Genomic DNA, 26,390 nt, shown 5'->3' on the forward strand with positions numbered 1-26,390 from the left:
CATCTGTCTTCATTTCAGCTGGGACTCAAAATAGCAACCAAACACTGCAAGAGAGGATTGCACAAGAGATAACTAAACATCCTCAGAACTTTTCCTCCAAACTCTGGGCTTGCAGAGGCTGAAAACTGAAAAGGGAGTCGTATACCGGTGGGGTTTATGGTCTAGTGCATTCTGTTTTCTAACTCCAAATTCTGTTATTCCATAAATCTAAATTGTTACCTAGAAAGTGAGTTTAATTAAGCTAGGAGCAGATAATCGACACTAGATAAGAGTAATAGTTTACATGAATTTATGGTGTTAGCCGAAGTAGTAATTCCTGCTAAAACAACTAATGTTGATTTCGTTAGGATTATTCCCTATTTAATTGATTTCTACTTTACCCCACCTGATTGAGAGAACGTAATTTGGTCTCTTAGATTTCCTCTGCCTCTCCTGATTGCTCTGAGTCACAGCACCCCTCCGTCGGGCTGGTTACACTATCACCAGTCCAGGGGGGAACTCTCCGTAGGAGATGGGATTTTTTTTTCAAAGTGCCAGGATGGTGTTTCCTCAGGTGTTGCAGAAGAATACATTAAAGGACACATGAAGGTCATTTAGGCACAGAAAAATCTAAGCAAAGGGCCAGAGATGTTCTATACGGGCCTCAAATGAACAGCGACGTTCAGGAGCAAAGTAGGCATGGATTTATTTATGCTGGCTGGAGGAAAAAAGCTGCACTCATCCTAGACAATTGTTCTCACTTCCCTGAGATACCCTCACTAGAAGGGTTTAGTGTAGTCCCAGTTTTCTGCAATCCCGTGGGTTGGTTGAAAATTGTGTCAAAGTAATAAAGCATCTACTGAAAAAGGCTGCAGCGTCAGGCTGATCCCTAGTGATCCTTGTTACATTCCAGATGGGCACCAAAGACGCTTGGGTGTCACCTGCTGACGTTGTGTTTAACAGAAAACTGACAACGGGCATGCTGGCACTGTTCGATACTGATGTCGGAGTCACAGGGGACTTACAGACGTCTACGGAGACAGACCAGGCAAAACAACAATCTGGGGTTGCTGGGCGTCTCTGTGATGGGAAACAATGGTCCTAGCCAGCTGTGGCGTCGCCCCGTGGCCAGGTGAGGTCGTGCCCCCAGACAGACACATTCTGTGGGGGAATGGGCGGCATCTTCTTCATATCCCAGAAAGGAGGGTGATGGGGAGGTGCTGAGTTGGCCCATGTGCCCTAGAGCATCTCAGACAGGCAACAACCACGGCAGGGTGAGACCCGGCCACGGCACAACCAGAAGATGTGGACCGGCCGCCTCCCAGCCACAGCAGCGATGATGTTCCAGGACAGCCCAGCCGCAGGCCTGGACAGCCGCCCGAGTGCTCCAGGGACTTGCTGCAGACGGCTAGTGGGTTTAGCTGTTTGGCTGGCTACCAGCATTTGCACGTGCGTGTTACGGGAACGTTGGTTTAAGGCTGCTATTAAGTTTGGGCTGGGGTGGGAAGGTGTGGAACTGGGGACTCTGCTGCTAAGGACTGAGCTTCCCAGAGAGAGAGTCTGGGTGGGGCGCTGGGAGGCTCCTGCCTATGATGCACAGCCGGCTAGAACTTGCCTGAATGTCACAGGGACACACAGGTCCCCCCAGGCCATGGGCAGAGGGGGACAGGCTCTGCCCACACTCCAACAGGCAGAGGGATACTGGGCTCTACAGTGGGAAAAGGGGATACAGGCCCCCACCCCACGATGGGCGGAGGGAGACGGGCCCCCCAGGATGGCTGCAGGGAGACGGGCCCAGCGACGGGCTGAGCGACGTGGCCCCAGTGATGGGGGGCTCATTGGTCACATGTTGGAGGGTGGGTGACTAGGTGCTTAGACAGAGCAGTGGCAGTGAGCATTAGCGCCTGGCTGGGTCTGGTGGGGTCTGCATGGTGCCAGGACAGCCGTGTGCTCTGTAGCAGACATGTACCATCTGCAGCGAGGCCAAGGAGTTTTACAAATCAGGGTCATTGTCCCTGTTTCGCAGATGGGGAAACTGAGGTACAGAGGGGGACAGTGACTAGCCCAAGGTCATACAGGAAGTCGGTGGCAGGGCTGGGAATAGAACCAGGAATCCTGATTCCCAGGCCACGCTGCCTCCCTTTCACAGGCACTAGATCTGTGACTGTGGAGTGACCCGAAGGCCTGGGGCCTGGTGCGTCAGCCTCTCTGGCGTGAGCCTGCGCATCTCAGCAGTGTCCCAGCTGTCAGGGGTCTCAGCCATCCTGCCAGGGGCTACATTGCATGGGGTTGGGGGAGCCTCCACGGAGCCCTACGTCCCAGCAAAGCTTCTCGCCGGGGGTGGGATCTGTCACTTCCCCGAGGCCTCACTAGTTTCCTTGAGAGAAGATTTCACAGCCCGCCCGCCCCCTTGGGGGAACAAAACCCCCTCCCCAGCTGGGACGCAGCAGAAGCTGCGGTGATCCCCATGGCCCGCGCTCGCCCGGCCTGGCGTCACTTACCCAGCATGGCGACGGGGAGGAGGGACAGCCCGAGCAGGAGCCAGCAGCCGGCATCGCCCATCACATTTACCATCCTTACCCTGCAAGGAGAGAGAGTTTTTGGAAGACAAATTCTCCCCCTGATCCCTGTTTGTTAAGTGTCTGCGCCAGCTCATAAATCACTGGTGGCACCGAGGCCCCGGTGACACCCAGCCTTCCCCCGTGAGTAATGCCCGCAGTGCAATCTCCACTCCACTTAGGGAGACGGCTTTAAAAGGAGAGAATTTAATTTCACTCTCGGTGGGAAGACGCTGCCGGAGCCGGGTGCTTGGAGAGGCGGCTGGATGGGGCTGCCCACGCGTAGGGTCAGAGAGGAGGAGAGATCAAGGAGAAGGCGTCCCGGTGCAGCTGCTCCCGTGAGGGGCATGGGACCAGGTCATCCTCTTGCCTCCCCGGCCCCGCATTCGAACCCAGGCGGAGGTCACCAGCCCGATGAGCTGGTTTGTGCTGCCAAGGGGGGTGTGTCCCCAGCATGTCACACTGTCTGTCTCTGCTCAGGAAGGGCCTGGGCTGGGATAGCAGGGGCTGTGCCCCAGGGACCCAACATTGGCCTCCTTCTCTTCCTGCTGCTCGGGGCGATTTCAAGGCTTTGTTGGCCCCCCAAGCTTCCTCCGCAACCTCCCCCTTCCCCCATTGGTGCTGCTCTGGAAACACAAAGGGGTTAAAACTCCTGGTGCTTTGGACATTTACTGTTCTCCCTGCTGGCCTGAGACCTGCAGCCCCACTGCACGGCCCTAAATGTAGGTGTCTGTAACAAGGGTGGGCTAAGGAGCTCTGGGTTCAAATCCCAGCTCTGCCACAGACTCCCCAAGTCACCTTGGGCCAGTCCCTGCCTCTCTCAGGGCCTCTGCTTCCCAGCTGTACAAAGGGTCTAATGAACCCACTGCCTGCGAGACTCTGCGGCAGGGCTGTCTCATGGCTCAGTGCATCGGCCGGCACAGCGATGGACCCTTTGTCCCTCTTCCTGGGGGTCCCCTCGCCTGGCTAATGGGTGATGTGCTGAAGGGGCAGGCCCCCCACTTTCCTTCATCTCACTGGGGCTTTGTGATGCCTGATATTCCTGCATTACGGACCTGCCTGGATCACAGGGTCAGATCCTGGTGTCCCGCCCTGCCAGGCTCTGGCTGATTCCCTCACCGAGTGCCTTGCTGGAGCGAGTGGATTGTAGTCGCGTAGGACCTGCCCCCAACCACACACAGTCCCGTGGCTTGTTTACGGGACGGTAGGAGGCCTGTGGGGCAGGACTGAGGGGCAGCCGCAGAGCTGCGCCCAGCATCCAGCCGGTGCGCTCCAGATCTCCCGTTCCCCAGCATTACCATTCAGCAGAGGCCTCCTGCCGGGGCGGCGTGTGCTGCACAAAGACGGCAAAGCGACTTGCTTAAAATCTCCCATTAATCTGTTTTACTGCAGCGCCAATTATTATTTTCTAAATCATTTGCTCTCCAATCTAGGAGAGGAAGTTCAGACAAATCATTCTCTCATCACAGCATGCAGGGACTCAACTGCCGGCTGCTTTTACAGCCCCTTTTGGCCTCAATGCACCTTGCTGGTCTTTGTTCAGAATACAAAACGTTGCAATTTTAATCAGCCTGCGGTGTCCCCCTCTTCTCCCACCCCGTGCTGCCACACACAATGGCCAGTGGGGAGCAGGGGCCCCAGCGGGGAGTCTCAGCCATTCCAGGACCCAGATCTCTGGGCAGAGAGACACCAAGCCCTGGGCTTGTACCTGCCCCTTTGGGGGATTCTTGCCCCTGGCTCTGCCGCAGGAGGTGCAGGCGGAGATGGGACACTGGCTCTGAGCTGCAGCGTGGAAATCCACTGAAATCAATTGTGGCTCTGGATTTACACCGGGGGTCCCTGCGATCAGACCCCATCTGTGATTTCCCCCACCCCTCTGTTGGGGCTTTTCCCCAAGCAGAAGGATGGAGATCCTCACTCCGTGACCTCCATCCCCAGCTCCTTCTGTAGCCTCTGGATGCTGGGCCCAGGGGTCAAGGAGCCAGCCGCCCATGTGAGCAACCGGCCCTTCTGCAGAGCCACCCTGCAGATTTTAACTCATCAACCCCCCCGATTCATCAGCCAACGTCGACCCCGAAAACACAAGCAAGGGCTAGTCCATTTGCGTTGCTCTCCCGTTGAGTTTGTTCATGCAGGCGCTGGGCCTGCCCCCCGGCTTGTATCGAGGGGCTTATCTACCCAGCGTGGGAATGCGCACTGCAGGGGCGGGGGGTGGTTTCACAGCACGCTGCTGTGCTGGGTATTCATGGCTCTGGGCAGACCCTGCTGGTGCACGCGAGAGGTTCCCCAGCACTGCAGCGACGGGCTGTTTGATACGACGCTATGTGGGAATGCAAAGAGAACCCCCCGAAGTTCCCCCATGGACATCTACACAGAACTCAAAAAATGCAAAAAATGACACCCCCCCATATTAATAGCCCCCCAATCAGCAGCCCTGTGGAAAGGTTATTGCACTTGGAGTCTCTAAGACGCCATCTCGCCCCAGCCAGGCACCACCCAGCCTGGATGTCCTTGACCGGGCTGAAATGAGCTAAGCCAGGCTGTTCCCGAGCCCCCGCGATCTCACCTTGTGGCCACACGTCCCATCCCCTGCACAGCCCCTTGGGCCAAGCAAAGCGCTCCCTGCCGGGACACTGGGGAATGAACCCCCAGCACGGCCGCATGGCTGGCCTTCGCAGCAATTCCATGCAGCAGAGCTTGGGGTGGGCATGTGCCCCACCGACACAGCAAATCTCCCCAAAGTGGGGGGGGGGGGGGAGCTGCCAACTCTGCCTCTCAATCCTGACCCACAGCTTCTCTCTCTACCCCCTGTTCCAGTCCTGGGTTTGCGTGGGTTTCTGTCTGCCCCTGAAATGGGGAAACCTGGGAGGAGGCAGAAATTCCCATAAAGCAGCTGAAGGTCTCCAAAGAAAACCAGTGTGGGGAGAAACGTCGCAGTTTAGCTTATCCAAGGGCAGGTGAAGAGGTGACTTGATCAGGCTCTGCCTGTGTCTCCACAGAGGAGGGGTTTCTCACAGGGGCTTTTCTCTCCCCCTGACAAAGGCAGCACAAGCTCCAGTGTCTGGAAGCTGAAACTGGACAAATTCAGACTAGAAAGAAGAAGCGAGGACAGAGAATTAATCATGCGGACACAGGCCCCTGGGCTGCGGCAGGTTCTCCATCGCTTGGGGGCTGCACATCAAAGCGGGATCTTTCTTACAGACACACGCTCGCTCAGCCAAGGAAACTCTGGGGGAGACTCTGCAGGAGCTCAGACCAGATGATCATCATGGGCCTTGTAATCCGTGAATCGATGACAACAGCCCCAGGCCAGCAGGGCCTGTGCAGTCGACCCAGCCTGGGCCCCCCTTGAAATACTGCCGCCGGGGTCTGTCTATATGGGAAAGGAGGCTCCTGCCGGCAGTACCCAACTGGGCACCAGCAGCGCAGGAGGGGAGCCAGATCGGAGCTGGGAACCACCCCCCGGCGCCTGCCAACTTCGCACCAGCAGCTTCTCCCTTTGCCAGACGGGCACGGCGTGGTGCACTGAGCCCAACGGGCAGAGCCACCCCTTCCGCCTGCAGGGACGGGCTGCTCGCTGTCTTTGCACAGCAACACCCCCAGAAAGACCGGGCTGGTTCCATGTCAGCACCTCTCATTGCAATCGAAGCTGAGCTGACATTCTCCCCCGTCCGATGCTGCTTTGGGGCAAGAAGCGTCACGCTGGGCTCGGCGCGTGACCCCAGCCGGGGCCCATCTCACGCCTCTGACATGAGGTGGGGAAGAGGGAACCTCTCGTGCCTGGCACCCGGGGCACAGTTGCAGCTCCGTGGGTATGGCAGGTGCACTTGGCTGCTTCATGGTTTTGGGGGGCGGGATCCCTGCTCCCCCAGCTTCCAGCGGAGATCCGGGTGCATGGCAGGTCGCAGGATTCAGGCTGCAGGGGGGACGCCCCAGACCTGACTGTGGAGGGCTGGTTGCTGTTTCACACCCAGGAGTTACTCTCCTTTAATGAGCCCCCCCAGCGCACATTGGTCCTGCTCTGCAGCCCTCTGCTATCCCAGCCCTGGGCTCCTTGTGCACGCAGCTCTGCTGGTGCCCCTCCAGGGTGGGGGGAATCCTTGTCTCCAGGCCTCAGCCTATTGGCGCAATCACAGCCCTGGCTGCTCTATGCCCCACTCTCCCGGGTGCAAGGCCGGAGCAGGCAGGAGGCTCCGCAGAGCTCAGGTTCCCTGGTGCAGTAGAACCTGGTTGGTCTCATCCAGCCTGGCAGCCTCTGTGGCCACAGAAGGCAGGGCAGGGTCACCGCCCCAGGTGCCTGGCCCAAGGGATGTTGTGATACCATGAGGCCAGACTCTGCAGGACACTGATCCTGCAGGATTCCTGGTGGCGGGTGAATTCCCACCAGGCCCCGCCGCGCTCTCATGTTCTCCAAGCCATGTGGTAGCTGCTGCTGGCAGCGCGGGGTCAACAACTCCCACCCAGCTGGGATTTTCTGGCACCCCACCGGCCCTAATAATGTCTCAGCAGGCGGGAGGCACGTCTGGGTTCAGTCAATGGATTCCTAGCAAGGAGGTCGGACCTCTCCCCAGGCAGGAGCTGCCGGTCACACTCTCACGGAGCGATGGGGCCACAGCCCAGCCAGCGGGAGACACCAGCCACTTCCCTCTGCACGGCCGGCCGGCGAAGTGGCCAGATAACAGCAGGGCTCTGGGACTGTGGCAAGCCTGAAATAGCCAAGCCCAGAGAGCAGCTGCTGGGATGCTGCACGTCTCTGATGGGCAGCGGTGTGGAGCTGGAATGGCTGGATATCCTACGGGATTGGGAATGGGATATGGGCTTTTTCCCTCTAGGAGACACGGCTCTGAGCCAGCCCCAGGGCAGCAGGGAACGGGACACAGGGCTTTCCCCTCTAGGAGGTGCTGGCTCCGACCTGGCCCCAGGGTGGATAATAGGATATGGGCCCCTGTCTAAGCAGAGAGGCTCAGACATGGGCAGACCGGGGTTTGGTGCGAGGCTTGCTTCTGGCATTACCCCGGGGGCAGACGGCGCTGTGGAAACCCGTCCCTTTAAGATCAGTGCAAACACAGACTTTTACCCCACCCTCAAATTCCACAAGGAGACTCTTAAAGGAGCATGTGCCAAACCCCACTTCCATGCATCAGGCGAGAGGGCCTCACGCTTCAGTCCAGCCCTGCCCATCAGCGGGAAGCAGAGTCCTCTAGGCTGTATTTCAGCTTCCCAGTCCAGACACAAAACCACGCGAAACTTCTCCCTTCCTTCCCATTCAAAGACCAAATAACTTGACATTAGCAAGCTCCGTGTGTTGCACATTTCCAGATCCTGCCCATTGAAATGCTAATTTTGACTTTCTCCAAGGCCTCAGGAGAGAAAAAGCTTTTCCATCACAAACAACCAATGTCTGACGGCAGCCTGCTCTGGGGAATGAGGCGTCCCCCAGGGAGCCCCTGGGCCTCACCCTCCTTCCCTGTCTCTCCCCTCCCCTCCCCTCCCCTTCCCCCCCCCCCCGCCCCCTCGGACTGAAACGCCTTGCACGGTCTGAGCGCTTTACAATAACTATGTGGGCTTGGGCTGCCGGGATGGAGCCGGAAACCAAAGTCGGGACTGTCTGGAGAAGCCGCCGCAGGAGGAAAAGTGTAGTTATGAAAAGTCCACGGAGCCAGATCCAGCTGGAGTGAATCACTGGAGTGCCATGGAGCCGAGGGAGCTGAGTCCATGCACCCCAGCCCATGTCCAGAGCCCCTGCGGTGAACACGGCACGGGTGAAAGGGTTGATTTGCAAAGCCAGCACCCGTCAGTAGAGGCCAGGTGACAATGCCCTTCCTTCTGGCTTAGACTAATTCTCCTGAGCACAAGGCTTGTCTGGAAGCGGGGCAGAGCAGGGGCTGAAGGAAGCGCCCATCTGACGGGAGTCCTGGTTTAAGAATCTGAAGAGCAGCTTTAATGTGCAAATGTGTAAATACTCCAATAAGCCCTTCTCTGTGTACCCAGCAACGTTGTTTTGGAGAGTGGATCCCATCTGAGCAAAAGCCAGGCCAGCACAGCTGGGTAAACAGTTAGTATTTTATTTAAATGTTAAACATGAAAGTTGCTCTTCGGATTGTTAACTTGGCATCCGAGCAGGTTGTAAAGTGGATTGAAGGGGAGCCGGGCTGAGCCCCAGGTCAGATTAACACAGCCTGCATCCCGGCTTCGCTCCAAACTCCGGCTGGGGACAGGGGAGGGGACAGTTTGCCCATGGTGTTACCGGCCGGGTGGAGACAACCACCTCCTTGTGTTGAGATGCGGCAGAAACGCGGCTGCTCCCACTGCCAGCTGGTGAACATTGTCCTTCTGCACAGTGGGGCAGCTGCCATCTGAACTGAAGGTCAAGTGTTGGGGCCAAATTTGAAATGAACTTGGGCCAAGTTCTGGGTGCCCAGGCGGGATTCTGCTGTAATCACCCACCTAGCACGCGTCTGGGAGCAGATTAATGTTAGTGCTTCAGGCTGAGTTTTCACTGATGCTCAGAGGAGTCATGGGGGGAGTTGTTCAACTCAAGGCACCAGGGAGGTGAGGCTTCCACCGCCGGAAGCCACTTCCACGGAGTTTGGCACCAACTCCCTTTGCCATCAGTGAAGTTCTTTCCATGGACGTCAGCGCCAGGGTCAGGGCCAAGGCCTCTGGCTCCCGGGGGAGGGCAGGGGGAGATGGACAGCTCTGAATGCCAATTTAGGCCAACACATTACATCTCACTGCCTGGCTCCCAGCTCTGGCAGGGTAGGAGGAACCAGTTCCCGCTCCCAGCTCAGTGCCAAAGGCCTGCATCTATAGGGCCTGGGGAAGGGTGACATCAATGGAGCTTCACCGTCCAGCCCAAATGTAGGTTGCGTCCTGCCGCCCATCACCGTGGTATCTGGGCATTCCATGTCAAACCGGTCGGAATAGCCAAGTCCCTAGCAGTCTCTGTGGCGTCACACGTTGTGAGACTGTGTCAGCCCCTGATCAGCTGGGTGGGGAGGTGGACAGTGGGGCCTGGCGACCGAGGGGTCACCGTAGGATGGCCATGTTTCTGTGGAATCAGATTGTGCAGCGGCGAGGGGACGGCAGCTCCTCCAAGGACTGACAGCCCTGGCTGGGATTGCTCCACACTGAGCACAGCCCCCCGGCTGTGGGGCTGGCGGAGACGCACTGGCGGGTGCCCCCCATGGCCCTGCCACTGGGAGGCGATGCCGGGGGACTGAGTATCTGAGGCTCATAGCAGAGCAATCGGGGGAGTGTGGGGGCGTCTCCCAGGCCCTGTGAATGAATGGGCAGGTCGGGCGAGGGCAGGGCCAGGAGCTCTGGGTTACTCGTTGCGTTTCCCGCAGGGATCGTGCCCCGAGCTGGGAGCGTGGCCATGGTAGACGGGTAGCGCCCTTGTCCATGGTGCTGAAGCCACTGATGCAGGGATCACAGCCAGGGCGCTCCCGGGGCCTCGCTGCCATCCAGCCGGGACAGAGCCGGAGCCAGGTGTAAGCTGTTGCTTGGGGTCCCCTGTTAATTATTAGTGTGGGGGGGCATATTCCTGCAGAGGGCCCCCAGTGGGTTGGCTGTCCCGGGACGTGGGTCTGATCCCCTCTCCCAACCAAAGCCCGGGCAGCCAACAGCCCCTCTCCCTTTCCACCCTCACCCTGGGGTAAATAACTCCACGCAGCCACCTTGGTGTCAAGGCAGTGCAGGTGTGTGGAGAATCGGGCCCAGAGAGCTCACGGAGAGCCTGCCCCTCCCCCAGCACCCCCTGTTTGTGTACCAACCCCCCCACCCCCACAGACACAGCAAACACCTCTCCCAGCCCTGACCCCCCAGCACACACCGTGATGCAATGCACAGCTCAACGTACATCCCAGCCATGCCCCCCTCCCACACACCCAATGCACTGACACAACGCAGCCAGGCAAACATCTCCCCGAGAGTGGCCCAGGCCCAGGGCCAGGAGCCCCCAGCCAGCGAAGACAAATCAGCGCTCTCACGGGCGTGCGGGCCGGGCTGGCTGCACGACACCCCTGCCATCCAAACGCGGGGTCTGGGTATTGCCCAGTTCCCTTCAGGGCAGCTCAGGTGCGCAGCGTCATTACGAGCGAGCAAGGCGCTGGCTTCTCGGATGAATACAGCCACAGACACAAAGCCGGCTTGGCCCTGATGGAGGGAAAATTGCTTCATTTCTGACACGTTCCGAAGTAATGAAAAGCAGGAGACGGGAAATAAACTGCTAATAAGTCACCGAGACTCACCTGGGAGCTGGAGCCGGCTCTGGCTGCAGCAATGTGGAGAGTGGCTGCAAAACCTGGGCTGGGGCCGTCCTAGCCAGAGACCGGACACTGTAGGGAGAGAGGCCAGATGCTGGGGGCGGGCGGAGGGGGGATCAGTGTGGAAACCTATGGGCTGGGTGGAGGAGAGTGTGTGAACGATGATTCCCAGACTGCAGCTCTCCTAACACCATGTCTGTGTGTGTGTATGTACAGCACTAAGCACAGCAGGGCCACAATGCTGACTGGGACCTTTGGGTGCGACTGGAATATCAATAATCCCCCTAATGAGCCCATGCTGAGAATGCCCTGCCTGGGTCCCCCAGCCTCAGCTTTTGATTGGCTTAAAATCTTAGTGCTAATCTTTGGGGAAAGAGCCCAGCTCACGAGGGGTGTTCCACCGGGGACACCGGGCACAGGGATGATTAAAGGCCTGTCAGTCCCCTCCCCCATCTCCAATACTGCTGCTGGGGGCTGGGGAATCTTATGCTGGGCTCAGAGATCAATTTAGGGTTCAACCCACTAAGCAAAGGGGGTGTTTCACTGCCCCCCCCAAAGGGGATGTGCCCCATCTCAGGCCCCTCTAGGGTACAAGCTCCATCCCTCCACCCACAGACAGTTCCACATCTCAGAAAACTGCCCTAGGAACGTAGATACCACGGTGATGGGCACAGACGGAGGGGGATACCCAGGCCAGGGAGACAAGTTGACGGATAGATGTGGCAGGATTGAGGGATGGAGTTGGAGATAGTTGGATGGATGGATGGACAGAGGGATGAAGTGCCTGGGGATGACTGGATGGATAAGTAGGCAGGGAACCCGGCCTGGGTTCGGAGCACTTTGCTGCCTGTCTCCCTCTCATCTGGGGGGCAGGAAGGCACATTCAGTGTCCGGAGCCACCCGCAGAGATGTGGCACTAAGTAGCATGCAACTTGGGGGCAGCTGGGCAGCAGGAACACTCCTGGCCATCGGCCTCCCCCGGAGAGAGTAGCTCCTGGCTCCTTGCCAGTCATGTGGCCGGAGGGCTCAGCCCCTTCCCACGTCTGCAGGCAGGGACACCACTGTGCAGGGCGTGTCACCCCCGTCACGTGTGCGGACACGACGGCAGAGGTGGATGAATTCATTCACATGCACAAATCTGCTCCCTTTGCAGCTGAGCTGACATTTTACAGTGGGATCCGGTTGCAGCTCCCCTTCTCTGCGAACCAGGTCCCCCCCACTCTGATCACACTCACATGCCAGGAACAAGAGCCGGCTGCCCCTGGGCATGGCCCGGTTTTCTCCTTGTGTCCCAGGGCGAAACTCCATTCCCCCAGGCTCCTGCCCCAAGTTCCGGGCTGCCCAGTGCGGGTCCTTCTCCAATGCAGTCTGATGGACTTCGTGTGTCCATCGGGCGGCAGGGAGGAGCGATCCCACGGTGCTTGGAGATGCAGCAGCCAGGCGAATCCCCCACCCCACGTCTGACAGGTTTCACAGGCATAGCCAGGCATAAGGAAGATCCTCCCTCCAGCCAGAGGCTGGACCCTGGCAGTGATTGGGGTCAGGGGGCCGCAGCAAAATGCTTCGCTGTTCAGAGTTAACGAATGCGCCCGCTCGGCTGTGGCACCGTCCCCCTGACATCAGCATTTCTGCAGGTTTCTCTTAAGCAGCAGGGAAGATCCAGCGGCCCCAGGGGAGGGGATGGGGAAACCGCCTGCAGGCTGCGATCTGGCTCTGAACTGGAGTCAGGAGCTGGTGGTGGTGGTGGGGAGTGTTATTTTGCGGGGCTGGGGCCAGTAGGGGGGCAATTAATATGCTGGGTTAGAAGCCAGGGGAAGGCTCTGCCCCCGCCCCCCTCAAATGGATCTGTTCCTGGAGCTGTATACTTAAGGCTAAATGCGCAGTGTAAATGGGCTCAGCTCTGCTGAAGCCACTGCCAAGGATCTGTCCCCCCCCCAGCCAGGGCATGTCCTTGTCCCCGTGACTTTGGATTTCCCAGGAGTTTGCATTAGTTTTACTAAACGATGCAGCTTCGCTGGGCCACCCCCCAGAATGTCCCTGCTAACCGGCTTTGGGGCCAATGAATACGCCCGGGCCAGGAAACTGACCAGAGCCAGAGGCACAGCTCAGCAGGGAGCTAAAATGGCCCAGGCTACCCTCCCCTTGGGTCCAGCGAGAATCTCAGGCCATAGCCCTGATCTCCTCTGTCCAGGCATTTCCCAGGCTGGAGCAGGCTGCGGAGGGCTTAAATTCAAAGCCAAGGAAGGCAAAGAACAAACCCGACGACGCCCTGGCCTGTGTTCACTGGCCTGTAACGAAATCAGCCCAGCTGGGACCTGCTAGGGGAGCCCCCAAAGTGCTCAGGCAGCTGCAACCCGGCAAAGTCCGTTCCAAGGTCAGAAGAAAAGGTCACTGCAGTTCCTGTCCATCCCAGCTTCTCTCCACACCCCCCCCCCCCCACCTCCTCCATGCCTTTGCCAAGCGTCTGCCTGGTCTGATTCCTTGGGGGAAATCCATGGAGGTGAAGTGGAGTCAGCGGTTGGCTCCGGGGGAGAGCACGGTGGCTGTCTGTCTGTCCATTCTTGTGGCAAAGCTGGGGAAGGATGGAGGGAGGATACGGGTGAAGGTGGCTCCGGGCGCTGGGGATAAGATACGGAGCCCCAGGTCGCTGGCTGGGATGCAGCTCAGAGCCATTCCTGGAAATTAGAGGGAAGGGGTCTCCCCCTCCTCTCCCTGGCTTGAGGAACAGCCCCCACCCCCATCCCATCCAGCTCATGAGAGCTCATAGCCACTGGGTGGAATGAGTTAGTGGCTCTTGGTCCAGCCCTCAGGCATCCATTCAGGACTGTCTTCCTCTCCCTGCAACCTGGCAGGGTCAGAGGGTTCAAGTGCTGAGCGGATCACAAGGGATGTAACCCCCCCCCACCATCCTCACAATCAGAGGGGGTCCCTCCAGGGCAGGGCTGAGGCCCAGGGGTGGGAGTGGCTGGCCCTGCCCCATGGATAAACAGAGCATTTCAAGACTGTAAACGCAGCACTTCTCACCAGCTATACGTTCACTTTCTAAAACACGCCTTTAATTGAGAGAGCGCATGGACCAGCTCTCCACCCCCGCCCCGCCCCGCCCCTCCCCGCTGAGCAGCAGTGAGAATATCGATACATCCCTATCGACCCTCCAGCCAATGAGCCGGCTTCATGTTCCCGCCGAGTGCTGACAGCTCATTAATTATTCAGATCTCTCCCCCTCCTCCCCCCATCCTTCCTTGATCCACTAACCCGCAATCAAATTCATCCTTCCCCCCAACCAGCCCCCTCTTCAGTGGAATGGCCCTTTCCCAATACGGGAACGCTGCTAGAGATTGATCCCGATCCATCTGACCTCGGTGTAGCAGGGAAAGACACGTTCATAAGCCAACACCAGGGCTGGAAAGGATTAAAGGGAGATGGGAGAAAAGATGGGTCGTGCAAGGCTTTAGGCTGGGAGCTAAAGGGCTCTAGGATTGGCTATAGCTGGCTGAAGTAAGGCAACCTAGAACCCAGATGGCTGGGGAAAATAAGAGTCTAGGCTGAGCTACAGCAAGTGGTGGGGAAACCTAGAATCTGGACAGCTCGGAGAGGAAGGGTTCTAGAGTTGGCTACAAGAAGTGGGATAGGGAAACCTAGAATGTGGATGTCTGGAAAAGAAAGGGTTCTAGATTAGGCAACAGCAGGGGGTCATGAAACCTAGAATGCAGGTAGCAGGTATAGAAAGACTTCTAGATCTTGCTATGGCAAATGGCAAGCCTACTTAGAACCCATAAGAACAGCCACACTTGGTCACCAAGGTCCATCTAGCCCCGTGTCCTGTCTTCCAACAGTGACCAGCACCAGGTGCTGCAGAGGGAATGAATAGAACAGGCAACCATCAAGTGATCCACCCGGTTGACCATCCCCAGCCTCTGGCAAACAGCCATCCCTCCCCATGCTGGCTACTAGCCATTGATGGATCTATCCTTCCATGAACTGATCGAGCTCTTTTTTGAACCCCGTTATCTCTTGAGTAATTGTGTATCATCTGCAAGCTTTGCCACCTCGCTATTTACCCCTTTGTTCGGATCATTTACCAGGTGTCTGACAGAGGCGTACAGAATTTGGCTTCCGCCAGGGGTTGGCTTCTCTTCACAAAAGGACCTGGATCTCCCTGAATAGAATGCCATTGTCCCCGCCAAGGCAGAGCTTACACAGAGCAGACTTGCAAGAGACGTGCTTCCCTTTCATGCCTTCTCATTGTTGGTTCTTTCTAATTTGCTTAGCACTGTACTTCACACCACAAAGGGCTCCCGGAAAGCACCTCGCCACTGAGGAGAGAATGAGCAAGGGGCAGCATGGATGGTTTGACTCGGATGCCGGCTAATTTCACTTCGCCCTGACCTGAAATTCTAAGGGGAAAGCTATTCCTGGATGAAGCAGAGAGGAGGGCAGGAGAAGTTGCCTCTCCCCGTTCATTGCCCTCCTCCTCCCCCTAATGCCTCTGTCTCCCACAGAAGGATCGCTGCACTTCGTGTTCACATCTCACGTGTGCACAAAGTCACGCTCACCAGCTCAGCCTGAACTTTACATTAGGCCTCTGATTAAACGTCCCCTTTGCTTATGGACTCATCTCTCCCTCTAGTGGGTAGAGGCCTCTCATGCAAGGTAAGTACCACTCCCAGCAGTGGCTGCTGCAGGGGGCTGGAGCAGCTGTTTCTTGTGACCCGAAGGCGGTGGGTTGGAATCCCTCTTTGCTCTCACGCTAGTGCCTAGGGTTTGCCTGGGCTGAGCCCTGCCACCTCTAGCCTTGGTAGTTCACAGCCAGGCACCGCTGGGCTTGCTGCACCGGTTAGGAAAGTAAAAAAATTGCTTGAGGCCTGGCACCTCTCCCATCACAGCCTCAGCGCTGTCTTACGCCCTCAGCGCGGGGGCTTTCCCCAGCGAGATTTTTCAGGGTAACGAAGGAAGAGCTGATTTGGGCTGCTCTTGGCAGGGGGGCAGGATGCTGCTGCTGCTGCTTTAGGTGGGAACTCCCCAGCTTATTTGCCACCATTTGGATCTTTAGTTGAAGGCTAAAGCCACGTGACTCAGCGGGAGGGCAAACAGCCCTTCGGGTCAGCACTGGAACAATCCCCCAGCCCCACCTGCCGCAAGGAGCTGCTGTGCAGCAGGGCAGTCTTGTCGTGGAGGCCTGTGTCTCTGTAGCTCAATAGTGAGCCAGTCCCCCAGCGCACGCCTCTTCTTGCATAGGGCACAAACCCAGCAACGTTAGCGAGCCCAGCCGAGGCTGGCCAAGCCGATTGCTTACTGCACGGATGGCAGAGAGACAGGCTCGTCTGGGACATTGGCTGATGAAATGTACCATAGTGTGAAGTCCATTTCCCCAGTCCCAGATGGGATTGTGTCTGGGTCCCCACTTAGGACGGAGGCAAGCACATCTGTGCGGGCTGTGGGGGGGTGTCAATTAGCCAGCTGAGATATACAACAGAAGCCCACGCATGGTCATTAGGGCGCTCTCCCTTGGCCACACCCATCCATGTGTGAGTCCTGCAGTCAATTAACAATAGCTACGATCGCCCTCGGAGCTACTGTTAAGACCCAAGCTAGTTATTAAAACAAAACAAACAAAAACAAGACAAGAAAGGAGTGAGTGCAAATAAAACAAAGCAGATTCTCCCCCCTCCTCTAAGCAAAGAAATGAAATTACAAGGCAGCTTGTCACAGCATAAAAGCGTTAGCAAAAAAAAACCCCACACCCAAACCCTTGAAATGCCTGCTGTCTGAGCCCTTGTGTAATAGACAATATTTCACTCATCCTGCAGCTTTTTGCAATTAAGGAGACATTTGTAGGCAGTTGTTTGGCACACGATGCATAAATACATTCCATTATTTTCACTAGTCGGAGAAGACGGCTCGGCTACTAAACACGCCTCTTCAGCGCATGGGAATCTCATCCCTTTCTCACACGGGACCAACCCACAGAGCAACGTCTGCCTATTAAAATCGGGATAAACACCAGATTATATTGATTTAAAAAAATACCCACAAAGCCAGCCTCCTCCCAGCAGTGGTGAACATATTCACATCTGTCGCTGGCTGTCACCTCATGAATAATTCATCTATCTCATGAATATGCAAAGATGGGGCCTGTGATTAGCTTCAAATGAAACACAGCCTGTGAGGAATGAAGCTATTTGGATGCTGGGATGTCCCTGGTCATTATCGTGGCTTTTCCCCCTTTGAACCTCCCAGTTCCAATGCATGGGGGCAGAAGGGATTCACTGCCCTCGTGAACTTGAAGGAGTTCTCCCAGTGCGGACACCTCAGCCTTCAGGCCGTCTGGGGAAGAGGTGACACTGGCAGGTTCCTTTGCAAAGCGCGGGAAGCTGTGGGTGAATCTGGCATGAGTTAAATGAGGGGGACGGCGCTGGCTGGAACTGATGGGTTTTGTGCAGTCTGGCTTTATCCCAGCACCAGTCTTCAGCCATACACAGAGCTCTGGCAATGCATTTCGGTCAGGATCAGCAGCACCTCCTGCTATTCCAGCCCTGGACCCTCCCACTCCACCACACACTGAGCTCTGTCTGGGCCCTTCAGTCTGACCTTCAGCCCCGCTGCTGTTCCAGTCCAGAACCCACCCCACCTCCTGGAGCAATACAACTGCCCCCAGCCGCCTCTGCTAGTCCAGCACAGAGCCTCTCCCAGACTGGAGAGGGGCTGGGTTGAGACCTGACCAATTCGGTTCAACTTTCCACGGTCTGAAAATGAAAGGTTTCTTGCCTTACTGTGGGGACTGCCCACCAGCGGGCCCATCTTATCTTTGGGGGAAGCCAGCATCTCCCAACGCCTCCAGCGGGAGTCTGGCACACACATTTCAGGGCTGGAGAGTATTATAAGGCTGATACGCAGAACCTGGCTGGAATTAAAAATGAAGGGCCTGAATGGAAGGGGAGGAAATCCCTGGAGCTCAGAATTAAGGCGGAAGCACCATGCACCTGGCTTCGATATCACAGAGCCGTGGGGCAAAGCCTTGGAAGGACGCTCTCAGGAGCCCCCCCTACTGGCTCCCCTTTATTTGCTCCTTGCGCTGCACCGTGAATCTGAGCTCAGGGAAAAGTGCAGGGCTTAGGGGGCACCTGCTGACTTTTCTCAGCCCTGGTAAATTTCACCCCCTCCCTTACTAATCCACACTGCATTTCAGACTGGAATTGTATAAGGAACGCTCCTGTCCAAATGGGAACTCTTGAGGGCTGTCCTATGACCTGTGCTGTGCAGGAGATGAGGCGAGATGATCTCCGTGCTCCCTTCTGGCCTTGGAATCTATGCGCTTCCCTTTGGTTTGGAAGCTGAATAGTGATTCCGAGAGCAGAAAACGTGTCGGGTCGGCGGCTCGGCTACTGGAGGGCTGTGTGGCCTTGTGGATCGGTCACTGGACTGGGCGGGAGGAGAACAGCTCTGCTGTGTGACCCTGGTTGAATCCCTCCCCCCTCCACGTGCTTCCATTTCTCTTCCCACCCTTTGTCTGTCTGGTCTATTTAGACAAACTGGAGAAACAGTCTGAAGTAGATAGGATGGAATTCAATAAAGACAAATGCAAAGTGCTCCACTTAGGAAGGAACAGTCAGCTGCACACGTACACAATGGGCAATGACTGGCTAGGAAGGAGAACTGCGGAAAGGGATCTGGGGGTCAGAGTGGACCACAAGCTAAATATGAGTCAACGGTGTCATGATGTTGCAAAAAAAAGCACACCTCATTCTGGGCTGTGTCAGCAGGAGTGTTGTAAGCAAGATACAAGAAGTAATTCTTCCGCCCGACTCCGCGCTGATACGGCCTCAGCTGGAGGATTGTGTCCAGTTCTGGCTGTCACTTTTCAGGAAAGATGTGGCCAAATTGGAGAAAGTCCAGAGAAGAGCAACAAAAATGATTAAAGGTCTAGAAAACACGACCTGGGAGGGAAGATTGAAAAAATGGGGTTTGTTTAGTCTGGAGAAGAGAAGACTGAGGAGGGACATGAAAACAGTTTTCAAGAACATAAAAGGTTATTACAAGGAGAAAAATTGTTCTTCTTAACCTCTGAGGATAGAACAAGAAGCAGTGAGCTTAAATTGTAGCCAGAGCGGTTTAGGTTGGACATCAGGACAATCTTCCCAACTGTCAGGGTACTTAAGCACTGGAACAAATTGCCATGGGAGGTTGTGGAATCTCCATCACTGGAGATTTTTAAGAGCCAGTTAGACAAACGCCTGTCAAGGATGGTCTAGATAATGCTCAGTCCTGCCATACGTGCAGGGGACTGGACTAGATGACCTCGTGAGGACCATTGCAGTCCTACAGTTCTATGATCCTGTGTAAGATCTCTGGGGTAGGCACTGTCTGATCACACACAGTGTCCGCCATAGTGGGGCCCTGAGCTCAGATTAGCCTCCAGGTGCTTCTGTAATCTAAATAATTAATGGTGTAAATCAGCCTTCGATCACGCTGCCCCAGTTCAGACCAAGCAACGAGCCCATTGCAGCTGAACTCTGCAACCAGATGCTGAGGTGGGGTTAGCAAGGCTGCATCTGCCACACAGGATCTTTAAAGTGGGACTGGGGATTATCCTGCCAGGAACAATCCTCCAGTGGTCGAGGGGGATCTGATTCCTTCCCCACTCCCTCCAACTGCTACGGTCATGGGTAACTCGGCTCAAGAGAGCTACTGACGAACAAGAGGGATTGTGGAGTAAGAGCAAGACAAGCGGTCGAGGGGCCGGAGGGACTCACCCGAGAGGAAGGTTAGAAAAGCGCCTGGTGGCTACCCTAGGCCCAGAGGTGTCGCAGTGGGACATGACCTGTCTAGCAGCATTTGAAGTGTGGGAGCAGTGAGGCTGGAGAGGGGTAATGCAGGGTGGGCGTCTGACAGGAACGCGGGGGAACTCGTAGGGAAAATTTGGTCGGACTGTCTGGAAAACTTCCTGCCTGGTGGGAGGGATCCAGATGGGGACTCTCCCCTCAGGGGCAGGGAGCATGGCAGCAAGATGGAGCTGGCTGGAGAATTGTGTCCTAAGGGAAGGGGCAGAAGCACGGTCGCTGGGCACATTTGTACAGTGGTTTGAGAGGGTGTCCTCACCGACGAGCCTTGGCCCTCCCCGTGCTTCCAGACCTGCTCAGCTTATTCCCAGCAGGTGAGAGGCGCTGCCTTCCGCAGCTGTGCCACTCAATGCCTGGGAGTGGGGCAAGACGCACGAGCTGCTCCACAGACTGGCCAGCGGGGGGAGCGGTTTGAGAGGGTGCCATGCAATCGGAGGCTTCAACCGATTTTACAGAGGAGGAGTTGAGCCAGTCTGTGCAAATCTCTGCCCAAAGGGACCCTTCCCAGCTGCTGCCTCCCTCGCACAGCAGGAGGATAGCAGTTAGAGACCAAAGAGACCTCTTAGCTCACTGGCAAGATACAAACCCTTGAGAAGACGTATTTCCCAGCACCCGCCTCCAATGACAAACTTGATCTAGGCTTCTGTCTTCCAAGGAGGGGGTTGGGTTTTGCTTCCACCCAGCTAAGAACAAGAACCAGACAGACAGAAATCCACACGCAAATCCCAGCTCTTCCTTTTTTACCTCCGCTGCCTACCATCCACACAAAAGGATTTTGCAAAACTTGCTATCATCCAATCTCGCAGGCAAAGGGAGTGTTTTCCCCTCCCCCCACCACTCTGCTAGAATAAATTAGCACCTTGGAAAGCTGCGATCTTGTCCAATATGGGCTCTTTAATAGGTGTGATTTTTATTGGGCATACAGTCTGCATCCTTTATGTCAGAATATTATTTATTTTTATTTGATTTTGCTTTCTGTATCACATTGCAGGAGCTACCCAGGAACAAGAGAAATTCATAATGTTAAAAACCCACTTTCAGCCTATTCTTTTCCTCCTGTTAAACAAACATGTATATAATCCCCCTCCCCCCTCCAACACACACAGACAGGAGAAATGCCCTCAAGCTGGCATGCACAATGGCAGGTGCAAAGAGTAGCTTTCAAATAGACACACATCCCCGTTGCAAGACTGCAAATATTTTTCACTGGTAAAATGTGTTAGCAAACGAACCAAGACTCTTAGCAAAGTTAGCAAAGGTCCAGTCATTTGTAGGGTTTCTTTTCTTTCTTTGCAAACACTGCAATTAAATCCAGCTCAATTAATCCCCCTAGAGAGCCAGCTACCCCTTCTTTGTGCCTTCTTGGAAGGCGTAGCCAAAAGTCTGAGATTCCGGCGTGGACTGCCACCGCTGTGTCTGTTTAGGTATTCTGCATGGGAAAACCACCCCTGACTCTTGGCACTTGGATATACACTACCCTCATCTCGCTGTGCCCTGCACATTGACATGCCAGGACAGGGTTGTAGACAACATGCTCCAGCAATGCACGACATCACAACCAGCACCTCACACCCATCCTCGACTAATCTGAAAGGGGCTTCAGCTTTGCTCTCTGCCCATAAAACAAGGCGGGGGTTGAGGTGCAATGCTGGGGCTCAGGAAGTTTGGATTTCTTTCTTTCTTTTAAAGAAATGGTAAGCCCCAGCTCCGACCTGTGGGAGAATAAGAGCCTAAGAACGGCCATTCTGGGTCAGAGCCACGGTCCATCTCGCCCAGCGTCCTCTCTCTGCTGCTTCCGAGGCCATGAACAGAACAGGGCAATTATGGGGGGATCCATCCCCTCCTGAAATCTCACAACAAAGGCAGTGGAGATCAGGCTATAGATACAGCTAGCTCCTTTGTAAGCAGAGGCTGTCTCTGTGTTGGCTTAGCTACCTCTGAGCTACTTCCACAAGACTGGAGGGGGGTGGGGGGGGAGAAGAGAATTACTCCAAGGCAGAGCCATTGATCTTCACAACGTTATTTTCCATCCCCCCCCGAATTGCTTTGGTATTGCATTTATTTCCCTGCCCACCCCCTTGGTTTACAAGGTGACAGTGTGAGTTACCAGGATATAATCCTTTTTAATATAAATGATATTTCCCTCAGTCTGCCAGCCCTGGTATCAATTCCTTCTACTCCTGCCTCATCACCCCCCCCCCCAACTCCATTTAGCTGAAATTTTAGTTTCAGCATTTTCCTACTAACAAGAATAAATAATTCAGCATTTCTCCACCTGTCTCATTAGCACCCATCTCTCTCCTTCTACCACCTCATCCTGCCTCGGCTCAACCCTCCCTGCTCTGAATCTAGTTACCTGAGGCTTATTTTCAGTCAGTCAGAGACTCTTGTCTCTCACCAATAATGTCAGTGCCCGGGGGGTTGTGTCGGGAGGAAGGGGGGGGGGCTCATTTGCCACCTTTCCTTCTGGTTCTCCCCCTTTCTCTCTGTGTGTGTTTCACACTCTCATAAAACCGCTTCGTTTGGAACGAATCCATGGGTCTCCGTTCCACTGCCCAGGCACCAGAGCTAACATTTTGCCAACCTCTCTTGAACTCTGCAATCTCCGTCCCACCGGGATGGTTGGATCTCCCACCCAGTCCGCCTCCCTTACCTCCTCGTAACATGGCAGGCTGCAAAAATAAAACACCCCCGACAGCTCGAGCCGCCACAATCCGTTTAAAAAAATAAATACAGCAAAGCCCCAAATTCCTTGAACCCAGAGCCAGCCCCGCTTTGTTCCGCTGAGCTGGCCGGTGCGAAGGCGCTGAGCCATTGCAATGAGACATCAGGCGAACCCCCTGGATCCGCTCTTTGAAAAGCGGGGGGAGACCGGCCCCGCTCCTGCAGCGTCTGGGCAGGGACAGGGAAGATTTTTGCTCTCGCCGCTATTCTGCAAGGCGAAGTCCGCGCCGCGCGCCGCGCCCAGGAGCGCGTGGGGAAGCGGGCGGCTCGCGCTAAGCAGCGGCTCCAGGTGCCCGGCCGGCGCTGCGACTTCGGGGGGCCGGGCCGGGGATCAGAGGCGGCTGCAGGGGAGGAGCGGACCCTGAGCCAAGCCGCGGGGGAGCAAAGAAGTCCGGGCGGGGGAAGGAGGGGGGGGGGGAAGCGAGCCACATACCTGGTGCAGAGGTGGCCCCTGCCACCCGCGTCGCGCGTGGAGGAATGCACCCCCGGTCAGCGCAGGCTGGGCAGCGACCGCATCTCGGGGCGCCGGCGGGGGCGGGGAGCTACCCCCGGAGCGGGCAGAGCCGGCGCGCCATGCCCAGCCCCGTCGCTGTCTCCTGCAGAGGGCTGGGGGGGGGCAGAGCCGATGCAGGCTCATCCCCGGCTGGCAGCGGGGTGGGAACAAAGGGGGCACCCAGCCGAGCGCAGCGCCGGCCGCTGGCCCCCTCCCCCGGGCGGCTCGCGTCCCCCCGCCCGCAGCCCCGAGCCGCCGAGCCCCCTGCCCCGGCTGCCGGTCCCCGCCACCTGCCCGCAGCCGGCAGGCGAAGATGCCCTGGAGCCCAGCGCATCAATTGCTCTTTCCAGGGGAGGGCGTGTGTCCGTGCTGCGCATGCGTCGCTGGCTTTCCCTCCCCCCCTCACCGTTACCATCAAATTCCTGGCCGCGCCAACACCCCCTCCCCCCCCCACCCACGCGGAACCGGGGCAGCCCCCGGCAGAAGTTTTGCAAAACTTTCCCCGATTATAGGGAAGAGGCGTGGTTCGATCTGGGGGGGCTGTTGGGAGCTGCCCCATTTCTTTGGGGGGTGTTTTGTTTTTGCTCTTTGAGGGATGCAAAAGCTATGAAGCGACACTCCCCCCCCCCTCCCACCCCCGCAAGAGCTGCTCAGCTGCCTTATTTATTTAGCGAGCTTTAAAGTTTGCAAACAACCTGATCAGCAAAAAACAAAATCGACTCGCATTCTGCAGGTGCAGACAGTTCTGGTATGGGGGGCCCAGCAGCTGCCCCGTTGGATGCCCGCTGGGCCCTCGAGCAGGATTCAGAAGGGGGTGCTGGGTTGATTTGTGTTTTTAGTACCACCCATTTGGTGCATTGCTGTTATTCATTCTTTATATTCCAGTAGCATGCAGAGAGCCCCTCGCCCCGCCGAGATCAGGGACCCAGCTGTGCCAGGCGCTGCCCAGACACAGTGCGGGACAGGCCCTGCTCCAGATTGCTCACAGTCAAAACAGACAAGACGGCCAAAGGAAGAATCATTATCCCCATTTTACAGAGGGGGAAACTGAGGCTCGGACAGATCAAGTGACTTGCCCAAGACTCCAGCGTGGTGATAGTCAAGCATAGGAAAGCAGCTAGCATTTAAATGTAATAATAATACAAACTCCAGGAAGGTGACAATAATGGGTAAAGGGCAAGAAATGAGGCAAAGCGCCGTGGTTAAAATAATGCAAATAAAAGCCAGTTTTCCAATCTGTAAAATGGGTCTTATACTCAGCGGGCCGTTGAGGGTAGTAACTTCTGAAGGGCTGTAAATCACTCTGCAACCACTCAGGAAATACTAGAATAGGGGCCCCGTCCTTGTATCAAGAGATGGTGGGTGAGCGAGGCTTTGGGGTAAAGGTTACGTTTCTCCTTGGGGGAAGCTCCTGTCACATGCACTGGAGATGATTAAAGGGATAGTGGCCTATCAACGGGTAGCGGAGCCCCCCAGAGAGGGATCTACAGACCTATCGACGTGAATGGAGAATGAGGGTCTTGCTGTGTAGTTCTTTGGCACCAGGCTGTGGAATGCTATAGCGGGGACAGAACTTCCTATTCATTTCAGGAAGAGGGGCTGAGGAGATCCGACAGGAGCATTCTCGTGTCCTGTTCCGGTGCAGAGGGCTCATCCATAGGAGCCTTGGCGCCGTTTCCTGCCTTTTGTCAGTCATTGTCACAGGCCTAATCTTAGTTACACACAGAACCCTTCTGTCTCCCCCTCCGCTGTGTGAGTGCAGCTGCAGGGGGCTGCTCTCCTCCCAAGGTCCCCAGGCAGTGATGAGATGGGCAGAGAAGTTAACTGATTTGCTCAGAATCACATGCTGAGTGAGAACTGAGAAGAGAACCCAGGAGTCCTGCCTCCTGTTCCTCCTCCTCTAACCACTTACCCTTATGTGCCTCCCAGACCCTGACTCTGAGGTCCCCCTGCTCTCCCCCAATAGACCCCGCTCCCAGAGCTACAAATAGAGACCTCCAGGCACCACCCAGTCTCCTGCTCTGGTCAGACTCACACCTAGAGGCAGCAATAGAACCCAGGAGTCCTGAGTCCCAGTTCTTGGCTCTAACCCCTAGACCCCACTCCCCTCCCCCAGCAGTGCTGACTCCCAGTCCCAGCTCTAAACATTACATCTCACTGCCTCCTGGACCCAAGTCCTTTGCTCTCTCTACAAAGACCTGAAACCAGGAGTCCTGCCGCCCCATTTGGCTCTCAGCCCTGCCCCTTGACTACTCCGTGTTTTGAGAACAAGCCTGGGTTGTAGGTTGGAAGGTCTCGCTGCAACCCCCAGAGCAGCCCCTGCCCTGGGGTGACCAGACACAGGACCTGCCTTTGCCCTGTTTGGCCGTGCAGCCACTTGGCCGGCATTGGTGCTGTCAGGAGTCAGTCCTGCTAACCGCAGCCGAATCCCAGCAGAGGGGCCTGGAAAAGGTAAACCAGAATCACTGTATTTTCTGTGAGGTGGGGATGTCGTCTGTGCACGATGGGCGCAGATAACTACAGCGTTGCCTCTGCTCCTTGCCTGGGGAAGGTGCCAGCGTGTGTCCCGAGATGCTACTTTCCCCATTGCCCTTGCGTCTCTGGAATGACTCCCCGTGCTCTCACCGCCCTTCATGAGGAGACACCAAGATGGATCATTAATTGGACAACGGGAGCCTCATTCATAAGAAATAAAGAAAGGGGCCTGTGGCTGCGGATCTTTTACCAGCGGGGAATGAAGGAGGAAGAACCAAAGCAGGCGGAGTTTGCAGAGCGGGAAAATGGGAGACAGCTGGGCAGAAAGGGCACCTCACCTGTTCCTTGACTGCCACTCAGTGGATGGACATAAAGAGGGGCCTAGGGTGAAGGAGGAAGGATGCTCTTGTGGTTACGTGGCTGGGCTGGGACTCGGGAGATCTGGATTTAAATCCCATCTCTCCCACCTCCAGTGGCATGGGTGCGGGCAGGCCGGGGGCTTTGCTGGAGGTCCTGTGGAGTTCTCTCGCCAGCAGCCCCCGGTGGGGCCCTTGTGAGTGACTTCTCTTGCAATCTCTCATGTTTACTTGGCTGCCTCTTTCTTGGCGTCTCTTGATTTTCTACCCTGCTCTCTCTTCTCTTGGCCCTTGGGGTGGGCAGTGGGCACAGGGTGTCGCCAACTGGCTGTTGGCAGCTGGGCTCCAGGGTTGTTTCTTTGCCTTCTTAGCTCCTTCATTTAGAGAAAATCCCAGACCCTTTGTTCATTGGTTTTAAAAGTAAAAACAGTGAAGCAGCAGTTCTGGGAGAACCTCCCGTCAGCCCTGCAGTTGATAGCTGGGTTCCAGCCCCCTGACCTGAGTTAGCTTTGCCCGCCGTGGTCCCGGATCAAAGTTCTGGTTCTGGCAGGTGGGGAGATCCACCCCATTCAGAGGCGAAATCACTGGGGAACAGCCCATGCAGTTTCAGCTCCATCCACTCCAAGCACGAGATTTACCCTCAGCAGATCCGAAACTCTGAGCTGAGCGTTGCACCCAGGCAGCTGCCGGCTCCTCAG

General features: G+C 56.2%; 1 protein-coding gene across 1 annotated transcript in view; it reads right to left on the reverse strand.

Moving 5' to 3' along the window:
- The window catches only part of NCAN (neurocan), a 74,958-nt gene extending 52,029 nt beyond the window's left edge, over nucleotides 1-22,929 (reverse strand). Inside the window, 2 exon segments of the mRNA XM_067560351.1 lie at nucleotides 2,481-2,560; nucleotides 22,802-22,929. Coding sequence (XP_067416452.1) covers nucleotides 2,481-2,553 — 73 coding nt within the window. The 5' untranslated portion in view covers nucleotides 2,554-2,560; nucleotides 22,802-22,929.
- Nucleotides 22,930-26,390: the final 3,461 nt, after the last annotated feature.

The sequence above is a fragment of the Emydura macquarii genome, unplaced genomic scaffold (genome assembly GCF_026122565.2).
Source record: "Emydura macquarii macquarii isolate MOO-44397 ecotype Brisbane River unplaced genomic scaffold, CSIRO-AGI_Emac_v2 contig_306, whole genome shotgun sequence".
Classification (NCBI taxonomy): domain Eukaryota; kingdom Metazoa; phylum Chordata; order Testudines; family Chelidae; genus Emydura; species Emydura macquarii.